Raw genomic sequence first — 12,023 nt, 5'->3', positions numbered from 1 at the left:
CAATTCAATTCAATTTTACTTGAGTTGTCTCAATGGGCTTCACACTGGTAATTGTCCAAAAACATAAAGTCAGACATAAAGTAAAGTATACAATAGCTGATTGCTAAAGTAAACTAAGGACTTTTAAAGAAGTGTTTGAATAGAGTAGTTGACGGGCTTCATCCAAATGGAGCTGGGAAGACTTGGGGCGCAAGACGAGCCAGAAGCGAGGTCCACAGTCAAGGACAGGAGCACAGACGAGTCACCTGGTATCAGGAATTTCTCCTGCTCCAAGACGCGAGATGAGCCAGAGGCGAGGCCCACTGCCAAAAAACGGAGCTTACAATCCTTCATTCAGATGGAACTGTGGGACAGCTGGGACCGCTAGACGAGCCAGTAGCGAGGTCCACGGCCAAGAACAGGTGCACAGACAATTCTTCATCCGGATGGACCGCTAGACGTGCCAGAGGCAAGGTCCACGGCCAAGAGCAGGACCACAGATGAGCCACCTGGAATCTCTCCCACTCTCCTGGAGAGAAGTGAGAAAGAGAGACAACACATGAATCACACTGCACCAAACAGAGGCATGGAGAACTAACTGAAAACTACATGAGGGACTTGTTAAAGAAATAGTTTAGAATATGTTTTTATAAACTGCTTTTCCTCTTGTTTCGTCCTTGGACTGCAAAGACTAGATCGTGTTTGCAATTCTTCCCTCTTATTGAAACTTTGAGTAAAATAGTTTTGCCCTACCACATATTCAAAAACTCACTAAAGTTTGCGTCCGGTTAGTGGTAAAAAAACGCAATTTGTGCAAAGTGAATGAACGGGGAGAAGTTTTGAAATTATTATGGAATGGTCAGAGGATCTTTGGCTTGCAAAGTGTAAAATTTGGTGATTTCTACATTTTTGCACAGCAAAGAAAACTTAAACAAAATGTTCCACACATACCACCAGGTTAATTCTACAACTAAAGTATTATTGACCTTTGACCCCAGGAAGAGGATGCCATCTATATTATTCAAGAAAATCCCCTTTAGTGAAAATTTAAACTCCCTCTAAGGATTTTTATCAACTTCTAACTCCAATATTGGGAAGCTACTTGGGAAATAATGCTGGAAATAAAAGTTTGTAGATTTGAAACGGTGTTGAGTTTCCCTGTTTCTCACACATTTTTAATGGGATATTGTGAAAACTGAACAAAACTATATGACATACAATAGAAATGTATTATGAATGTGGTTAACAAAAAAAACATCTGTTGCCAAGGAAAACCAAAATTTTACTTTTGCAGATTCTTCTAAAACTGACATAAATCTGTTTGTCACCCTTAGATGACCAAGAAATGAAAGGGTTGCTACGGACATAAAACTAACAGAAAGCCGCCATTTTGAAAAAAAGGTACTCCTTTTTGTTGAATTTGTCATGTGGGGCTGAGGGGGAGGGCCTGAAGCAGCTGCTCAGCCAGTGGGGGCAGGTAAAAAGGAGTAATGGGGGGAGGGGCTTTCAGCTTCTACATTTTTATTCACTATTAGGCTGAGATTCTCAGCTAACCTGGAACATTTCTCAGCTGTTTTGTGATCAAGGCGTCCCTTTCAAATTCCATTCCATTGCTATGGATGGATTTCTGCAGCTAACATGTTGAGTTGGCGGTACGAGACTTTCTGGAAGAACTTGTGGTGTCCCCATTTGTCCTTTTATTAAAGTTGTTTGGAACTTGGCAAGGAACTTCTAGAACTTCGTGATGGGTTTCCGGTATGAGTCAAGTAGAAGAAAAACACTTTCATGTTTACTTTTACACTAGCAATTTCAGGTTCCGTAAAAGTTTCATTCCTTCTTTGGGTTTGGTTTGCTTTTACACGCCATGGAAACACCACACAGTTACAAAAACTGCTTAATTGCGAGAGGTGTTCCCTAAAAACCGTGATCACAAAGACAACTTAATAACTTAGTTATTAAGTACTGATTGTTAAGAACTTATTACCCACTGAACCCAGCAGTCACTTTTGTCACATACTTTCCTTTGATCTGCTCTTTGATCTCCTGGTATGGTCACTGTAGTGAACCACACCAGAGTTCACTAGCAAAAAAAAAAACAACACTCAAGGTGAATTCAACTATTGTTGTTTGGTTTAGATTGGTTATCACACTTTTTAAGATAATCAGAACAAGTTGAGAAAATAAACTGGTACGGACCGAGCCAAGTCCTCATGCACAACATTAGGCTAATTTTAATGGCTAGTGTCATTAGCCAAGGGTAAAAGTCTGACATCATTTATTTTCATCTAATGTCAAGCTGACATGAAGGCAGCTGGGAACACAGGTGTAATAAAGAACTCCTATCAGTGTTTGGTTTGTAAAGCTTTTATTGCATCAGTAATGAGTGTAGCTGCTATAAAAGAAAACATCTGTTGTTTACTTCACTTTCCTCGGACTAAGTAAGAATTCTACTCCTTTAAATAAAAATAAAAATAAAAAAGTATATTTTTGGTCCAGTGGTACAATACATTTCTGTAGAGCTAACGTTTTGTTTCTACATCAGACAAATGATTCAGGTTTTGAATGTTGAAGCTCAAAACCCATGTTAGCATAGACTTTACATTGAAAGTATCTATTGAAAGTAGCTTTAGAATTCACCTGTAAGCAAACCAAAACGTCTTCTGGAAGTTGTCAAACCACTGAGTAAATAGACTCCGGTGTGGACCAAACAGCGCAGTGTGAAACAGTCTACATGGAGTTGTTTGCAAAACCATTCCAGTCCAGAATTTTGTTTTTGTCTAGAAAACCATTGATTTTATTCAAGATCTTTCCTTTGAAAAGTTTGAAACATCAATGTGTGCTTTTTGTAGAACTTTGAAAAAGTGAAGCAACAGTAGATTTATAGCATTACCTGTGAAAATGCAAGTGTGACGGCTATGAGCTGAATGTGGCCGCTGAAGAGCTGATAGCTGAAAATGCTGAATCTGAAAATTTTCCAATATATTAGCTAAATGTCAAACTAGTCAAAAACTGGAAAAATTTCTACTGTTTCCAAAACAGCTAGCATAATACTGAGATACTAGCTAAACTCAAAATTAGCCAAAAAAAGGAAAAATGTTTCATTTTGACCAACAGCTAGCATTATGCTAAAATATTAGCTACACTCCAAATTTGCCTAAATAACTTAAAGAAAGTCTAATTTTGACAAAACATGTAGCATTATGCTAAAATATTAGCTAAACTCCAAATTTAGCAAAATATCTTTTAAAAGTCTTATTTTGACCAGCTAGCATTATGCTAAAATATTAGCTACACTCCAAATTTGCCTAAATAGCTTAAAGAAAGTCTAATTTTGACAAAACATGTAGCATTATGCTAAAATATTAGCTAAACTTCAAATTAGGCAAAAAAAAAATGGAAAAAGTCTTATTTTGACAAACAGCTAATATAATGCAGAGATAGTAGCTAAACTCAAAAATAAGATAAACAGCTAGCGTAATGCTAAAATATTAATATTAGCTAAACTTCAAATTCACATAAAGAACTTAAGGAAGTCTAATTTTGGCAAAACAACTAGCATAAGGCTAAAATATTAGCTAAACTTCAAATTCACAAAAAAACAATGGAAAAAGGTCCAATTTGACATACAGCTAGCATTAAAAACATGCTTCAGAGGTTAATAGAGTTACTCTAAATTATAAATAGATGTGAATGTGAGTGTGAATGGGTGTGTGATTGCAGATCTGCGACAGACGACTTGTCCAGGGTATCCTGCCTTCACTTATCAGTTGGTAGTTTATGCTTCCGTGACCCCAAAAGGGACAAGTGACTAAGAAGATGAGCTAGCATAATGTTAAATACAAGCTAAATGAAAAATGTACCTAAAGAACTTTAAAAAAGTCTAATTTTGACAAAACAGCTAGAATAATGCTAAAATATTAGCTAAACTTCAAATTTGCCAAAACAAAAAAAAATGGAAAAAACGTCTAAATGAGCCACAAACTGCTAGCATGTTGCTAAAATAAAAGCTAATTCCAAATTACCCTAAAAAGGATTTTAACAATTTCTAAACAATTTCTTATGGGGTGCATTTTGCTCAATATTTCAAAAACTATGAAGTTTATAAATACCAAAAGTATAAGCAGTAATTTTCTGAACGAGCTGAACAATTTGATACCAAGTTTGCTGAAATTTTACAGAGTTTTTACCAAAAAAAGCCAACTTTTGTGGTAATAAGAGCTTTTTAATTTGAATGGGACATCAACCAATCGGGGAGCAGGAAGTGTTTGACAGCATCTCGCTGTGAATGAAAAGTCTGGCAGCTCAATCCTCTACTGTACCAACTCTTTGACTGCATTCTGCTCCTACAAGAGAGTCTCTCTCGGGCCCAACATCAGCACGCCAGAAACATCCCTCCTGGTTGTCCTTCCCCTCCCCTTCTCTTTCATCCCGGCTGCAAGCTGATGCATGCCACGGAAGCATTGACGTCAGTTGTTTACTGTCTTGTAGGTTGCCTCTCTTTGCAGTGCAGCATCGCAGCCAGCAGGTCTTATGTAACCCCCCCTCCCCTAGTTTGCTGCATGACCGCCACTTCACAGTTTCGCCTGTAAAGCACTCCTCCTGACATGCAGGTGCGTGCACACAGCTTTTTGAAAACACAAAAAGCCAGATTTCTGACACAAACTGCAGCCTTCTGCCAAATCCACACATTTTCCAGAGTCCTCCACTGCAGCAGCAGAAAAGTAAACAACTCTGTAGTGTGACTCAGGCCTCACTGCTGCCAAGCTCCTCCTGCAGGCAAACGGCGCCCCCTTCTGGCACCAGGAAGCCGCCACCAAATAAGGGCTGCTGATGAAGCAAAACAGAAGCTCTGTTTTGCTTTTACAGATACATAATTATGGCTTCCCCCGCTGTCTTTTGGTTTGAAAAAGAGAAACCAAATCTAAAATAAAAATGTTTTTGGAATCTAAAAGCAATGATTTGATTGGCTCAAACACTAAACAAGACATTTTGTTTATGAGAAAATGTCACAAAAATAAAACTGAATCTAACATATCATCTTTATGGACTGAAACATTTACAGATGTCAACGTTTCCTAGAACGCTGCATTCATAGACCCACACTGCAAGACGATTCTTATCAAACTGAGGACTTATGCACACCAGATGAGCATCAGGATCCACAAAAATGTCAAATCCAGGCATCAACTATGAAAAAGAACAAATATATGACACCAGTAGATACAAACTTTTTGTTAAAAAAGTTTATTTTTGTTCCCATTCACGCTCCCTTTTCAAAGCTTCAAGCTTATTCTGCTTTCTGTAAACAACTTAAATTAAAAAGTGCGGGACCCTAATACGGTGTCATGTGGTACCCCACAAATAATTGTGAATCTAGATCAAGAATCAATTAAAATAGGCACAAATCTACAAATAAGGGAAGAAATTAGGAAATATTACAGAACATTTTTTAAATATTTTTTTTATCTTTTAACAACTTTCCTCCTGAAGATTTGTTCATTTTAAAGTGAAATGTTTATGAAGTAGCCTGAAGAAATAAACAAAGAAAAAAACAGATGATGATCCTGTGCTCCCCAGGAGTGAGTAACTAGTCTTTACAAGGCATGGGAAGCATATGGATATCAGAAATCACAACCATAAACAGTGTTTTGTTCTAAAATTTGCATTTTGGGACAGTTTCTTGTGACCATACAACATGTACTTAATATCCTGATCGGTAATTAGCCTCATCAGGCATTACGGTTAAGAAAAATGCCTGTTTGTTGCAAAACGAAAACGAAATCTTATCTGTAACTGGCAGCTTTGAGTCAGGCAGATGATGGTAAACAACATGACTGCATCGTCTCTGCAGTGCGGCGTCTCACTGACACCCCCTGGTGGGCATTACGGATATGATACCCTCTAAAGAAAAAAAATAAAAACGTGAAAATTTTGTTTTAGTAGGCTTTACTTAATTAAATAAAAATAAATATATGCAGTGTAAGAGTAAACATTATTTAAAACAACAACAACAACAACGACGACGTCAAAAACAGCGAGGGCTGGTAGGAACGAAACTTCCTGGTGTTGTTTCCGGAGGGAACTTTTTGAAAGCTGGAACTGGAAGTGTAAACATTGAACTGAGGCGGAGGACCGTTTCTAGTTTTAAATTGTTTAGGGGGGATAACGCAAACAGCACGGTAACAGTTTTACTTCATCTATTATTTATTGTATTTTAGGAATTCAGATTGATTTAAAAATAATTTAGTTTAACGAATTGTTGTGTAAAGCGGTTATTAATGTTGTTACTTTTGAATCTTTTTACTTAAAATAATACATTTTCTGAAAAATTTAAAATTAAACTAATGTAATTTAAAATATATTTATTTTAGGTGGAATTTTAGCGCGGTATTTTGTTTTTTCTGAAGCTTCACATACATGTCGGGACTTGTAGAGACATGGCTGACACAGACAAGAGTTTTGCCTCTTTTCTCCTTAGAAAAAACTTTATTGCAAATTAAAGATTAACAATTATTTTGTATTCACAAATTGTGATTAATTCAATATTTTACGGTGGTTTGATCTTGGTTTTAGCTTCAATTTCAAATTTATTATAAAACAGTTATTTTATAAGTCAACAAAAACTTTATTATTCTCACAATTATGTGTCAGAAATGGCTTTCACCTTACTGAATTAAAAAAAGAGACAATAATAAATATATTTTAGGCAAATATAAATAGTAAAATCAAATATAAATTTGAAATTAAGTATTTTATTATTCTTAAGTTTAAATTTGGCAATTCAGCTTAAGGCTACAAACATTTTAAATGCTGAAATTACTTTGACATACATCTTAGCCAAGTTTTGCTTCCATACCATTGACAGTATATGACAAATGGACTAAGTGACCCCACCCCCTTAGCGTTTCAAACAGAAAATACCCGCTGGCTCCAAGAAGACAAAATCCTATAAAATTCTATTGAGAAAAACATCGACTATTTTTGTTCTGCTACCCTTTTTTTAAAACATGTTTTTGCTAATCCCAGATATTTTCTCAAGTTATAAAGCTGACCAATCAGGTGCCTCAAATAAACTATGTGGTGTTGATTGATAGATTACAAGTAGAAGGGGTAAGAACTTCCAAAAAGCTCACTCCTGTTTGGCGAGAGTGGTTGCCATAGAAACGTTGACTCACATACAGTCAGTGGTCAGCCAACAGTATACAATTTCCCAAATTACACAGCGCCCAACACCAAAATCAGTCAGGAACGTCAGTATAAATAGTGCATTACATTAAGAATTACTTGATCATTAGTGATTTTTCTGATCATATCACAGAAAAACGCTAAATTCTAGGCCAACTCGGATGTAAAAAATATAGTTTTGCTTCACTTTTAATCAAAATTTTGGTAAAAAGTTGAAAGCCTGTTGCTGTTTGCTAATTTTTCAAGGACATTTCTACAACCTAATGATTCTTTTTGAGTGTATATATATATATTATTATCAACAGTATATAACTTTATTGATCTGACGTCTCTACTATTAATTTGTCAGATGTTAATAAACATAATTTTTCTTTTAATTTTTTCCCCCCAAAAAACGGATGCTAACTTTTTAATGAAAATGTTGTAGTTTGGGGAAAGCGAAGTGTTTAACGTATAGATTTAAATTAAAATTTCTCCTGTTTGACGCGGACAGCAGGATGGACGCCGCGTCCTCCAAAAGCGACGCTCCCGGAGAGCATACGGTGGCGGCGCAAGTTCCCTTCATTCATCTCTGCACGACCTTAGAGAAGATCCAAAAGGCCAAACTGCGTCCAGAGAAATCCAAGATCCTGGGGGATTTCATCGAGTCCTGGCGAAAGTTCCACGCCGCCCTGCACAAAGACAACCCCCAAACCGCGGACTCCTTCTATCCAGCCATGCGGCTCATCGTCCCGCCGTTCGAGCGCGAGCGGATGGCGTACGGCATCAAGGAGAGCATGCTGGCGAAGCTTTACATCGACGTGTTAGGCCTGCCGAAGAGCGGGCCGGAGGCCAACAAGCTGCTGAACTACCGCGCTCCGACGACGTCCCAGGGAGAGGCCGGAGACTTCGCCGGGATGGCGTACTTCGTCCTGAAAAAACGGTGCACCAGCCAGGGGAACCTCAGCATCAAAGAGGTCAACGACTTCCTGGACTCGGTGGCGTTGAACAACGCCAGCAAGAAGAAGGATCTGATGAGGAAGAGCTTGCTCCACCTCATCACCCAGAGCTCCGCCCTGGAGCAGAAGTGGCTCATCCGGATGATCCTGAAGGACATGAAGCTCGGCGTCAGCAAGGAGACCGTGCTGCAGGTCTTCCACCCGGACGCCGCCGAGCTCTTCAACGTCAACACAGACCTGAACAAGGTGTGCCAGCAGCTCCACGACCCCTCCGTGTCTTTGAGCGATGTCTCCATCGGGCTTTTCTCCGCTTTTAAGCCCATGCTAGCGGCGGTGGCTAACATCTGCAACGTGGAGAAGCAGATGGGCAACAGCCCCTTTTACATCGAGACCAAGCTGGACGGCGAGCGAATCCAGCTCCACAAGGACGGAGACGTCTACAAGTACTTCAGCCGAAACGCCTTTGAGTACACGCAGCAGTTTGGGGGATCGCCGCTGGAGGGATCGCTGACGCCGTACGTCCACAACGTCTTCAAAAGCCACGTGGTGAGCTGCATCCTGGACGGCGAGATGATGGCGTACAACCCGGCCACGGAGACCTTCATGCAGAAGGGGAGCAGGTTCGACATCAAGAAGCTGATGGACGACTCGGAGCTGCAGACGTGCTTCTGCGTGTTCGACGTGCTGCTGGTCAACGACCGCAAGCTCGGCAAGGAGGCGCTGAAGAAGCGCTACGAGATCCTCCAGACGGTTTTCACCCCCGCCAAGGGGCGGATTCACCTGGTTCCGAAGAGCGAAGCCAGAACCGTGCAGGACGTGGTGAGCGCGCTCAATGACGCCATCGACAGCAGGGAGGAGGGGATCATGGTGAAGGACCCGCTGTCCATCTACAAGCCGGACAAGCGCGGCGAAGGCTGGCTGAAGATAAAGCCCGAGTACGTGGACGGCTTGATGGACGAGCTGGACCTGCTGATCGTCGGCGGTTACTGGGGGAAAGGCCGGCGGGGAGGTATGATGTCACACTTCCTGTGTGCTGTCGCCGAAGCTCCAAAGCCGGGCGAGAAGCCGTCAGTCTTCCACTCCCTGTGCCGCATCGGATCGGGCTACACCATGAAGGAGCTGTACGACCTCGGCCTCAAGCTGGCCAAGCACTGGAAGGTCTACCGGAAGAACGACCCGCCGCCGTCCATCCTGTGCGGCACCGAGAAACCGGAAGTCTACATCGAGCCCTGCAACTCCATCATCATCCAGGTGAAGGCGGCAGAGATCGTCCCCAGCGACATGTACAGAACCAACTGCACCCTGCGCTTCCCCCGGATCGAGAAGATCCGGGACGACAAGGAGTGGCACCAGTGCATGACCCTGGCCGAGCTGGACCAGTTCCGCGGCAAGGCGTCCGGGAAGCTGGCCTCGCGCCACCTCCGCATCGACGACAACGACCAGCCGCAAAAGAAGAAGCGCAAGCTGCCACCCAAAGCCAAGAGAGTGGTCGGCGTCCTCGACCACTTCAAGCCCCAAGATCTGACCGGCGTCTCCAAGGAGACGGATATGTTCGAGGACGTAGAGTTCTGCATCCTCAACGGCACGGACGACCACCCCAAATGTGAGCTGGAGAAGGGCGTTGCCAGGTAAGAAGAGATTTTCAAGTGAAAATTTGTCGTCACAGTAGTGAAAAAATTTTGATTTTTAGCTGTTTTTTAAATGAGATTTAGCAAAAAAACAAGTAGTTGACCAGGAGCGCCCTATAAGGTGATCAGAACTCTAAAATTCAAGTTTGGTAAATTAATAGACATGATAAAGTGGCCTTAAGACGAACAAATACACCTGGAAAAAGCCTTTTTAGCACAGAGTCCTGCTTAGAGCATAAATAGACACCAGTCTTTGTTTTAGCATCAGTTCTACCAAAGGCCATCGTTTTGATCGTTTCCATGAAATTATTTAAATTTGTTGAGTTACTCCTTTTTTTTTCTCTTGGTTTAAAAAAAAAAAACAATATTAAAAATAATTTCAATGGAAAAAAAAAGATTTAAATGAATTAAATACAAAGTTGGGGTGGAGGTTAGACATAAAATCAGATTTTTTTGTTATTTTCAACATAGGAATTCACATTTGCGATTTTTGCTTTTTTGTCATTTTATGTTAGTTAACTAAAAAAAAAAAGATAAAAATCGATGTAGAATCGAGTTGATTGACTGGTTATGCCCATATCTACAGTATACAGTGGGGTAAAAGGTATTTAGTCAGCCACCAATTAAGCAAGTTCTCCCACTTAAAGACATAAGAGAAACCTGTAATTTTTCATAGTTTTAACTCAACTATGAGAGACAAAATGAGAAAAAAAATCCAGAAAATCATATTTGATTTTTTTTAAGACTTTTTTAAATATTATGGTGGAAAATAAGTATTTGGTTAATATCAAAAGTTCAACTCAGTACTTTATTATTTACCAATTAGTTGGCAATGACAGCAGTCAAAGTCTTCACAAGGTTTTCTCAAACTGTTGCAGGTATTTTGGTCCAGTCCTCCATGCAGATCTCCTCTAGAGCAGTGATGTTTTGGGACTGTCTCTGGGCAACACCGACTTTCAACTCCCTCCAAAGATTTTCTATAGGGTTGAGATCTGGAGACTGGCTAGACCACTCCAGGACCTTGAAATGCTTCTTATGAAGTCACTCCTTCGTTACCGGACAGTGTGTTTGGGATGGTTGTCATTCTGAAAGACCCAGTCACGTTTAATCTTCAATACTGATGGAAGGTTTTCACTCAGAATCTGACCATACATGGCCACGTTCGTTCTTTCTTTACACCGATCAGTCGTCCTGGTCCTTTCGCTGAATAACAGCCCCAAAGCATAATGTTTCCACCCCCATGCTTTACAGTAGGTATGGTGTTCTTTGGATGTAACTCAGCATTGTTTCTCCTCCAAACAGTTCTTACCAAAAAGTTATATTTTGGTTTCATCTGACCATAGTGTCCCAATCCTCTTCTGGATCATCCAAATACTCTTTAGCAAACTTTAGACGGGCCTGCACATGTACTGGCTTTAGCAGGGAGATAAGTCTGGCTTTGTAGGGTTAGTAGTGTGTTACTGATGGTAGCCTTTGATACTTTGGTCCCAGCTCTCTGGTCCCCCTGTGTGGTTCTAGAATTGGTGCTCGCTGCTCTTGTGATCATTTTGACCCCAGAGAGTAAGATCTTGGGGGGGGAACCCCAGATGTGGTCTAGCATGTCTTCCATTTCCTAATAATTGATGTCTTCACTACAAGCTGCTTATCTATTACAGATTCAGTCTTCCCAGTCTGGTTCAGGTCAACAATTGTGTTTCTGGTGTCCTTAGACAGCTCTTTGGCCATAGTGGAGTTTAGAGTGTGACCGTTTGAGGTTGTGGACAGGTGTCTTTTATATTGATGAGTTCAAACAGGTGCCATTAATACAGGTAACTAGTGAAGGACAGAAGAAGTTACAGGTCTGTGAGAGACAGAAATCTTGCTTGTTTGTTGGTGACCAAATACTTAATTTCCACCATAATTTGCAAATAAATGTGATTTTCTAGATTTATTTTCTCATTTTGTCTCTCATAGTTGAGGTATACCTATGATTGGCAATTACTCCTCTCTCCTTTCTTTATGTGGGAGAACTTTGCACGATTGGTAACTGACTTAATGCTTTTTTGCTCCACTGTAATTCCAACCGGTCAACAACAGCAATTATTTTTGTCTCCTCCACGATCAATTTTCAAATGGTTGGCACTTCTGGGAATTAAAAGAGATACCATCCATATGTCACTATAAAACTCGAGTCCCTCATTTGTTAAACTAGTTTAACTTTTAGCATGAGTTCAGTGCGCTTAGTACACAGAGCCTGGACAAAAACTTGCATACATGCGAGTTTTGAACGCGGAAGCCTCAACCATTTACACGC

General features: G+C 40.5%; 1 protein-coding gene across 1 annotated transcript; it reads left to right on the top strand.

The window, feature by feature from the left end:
- Positions 1 to 6,059: 6,059 nt before the first annotated feature.
- On the top strand, positions 6,060 to 9,730 carry lig4 (ligase IV, DNA, ATP-dependent; the record flags this gene model as incomplete). The annotated part of the gene is given in 2 exon segments (XM_024294388.2): positions 6,060 to 6,158; positions 7,658 to 9,730. A coding segment is annotated over 1 exon segment (2,069 nt), but the record flags the coding sequence as incomplete, so codon positions are not given.
- Positions 9,731 to 12,023: the final 2,293 nt, after the last annotated feature.

Source organism: Oryzias melastigma, linkage group LG2 (genome assembly GCF_002922805.2).
Source record: "Oryzias melastigma strain HK-1 linkage group LG2, ASM292280v2, whole genome shotgun sequence".
Taxonomy (NCBI): domain Eukaryota; kingdom Metazoa; phylum Chordata; class Actinopteri; order Beloniformes; family Adrianichthyidae; genus Oryzias; species Oryzias melastigma.
This window is presented reverse-complemented; position numbering and strand designations above follow the sequence as displayed.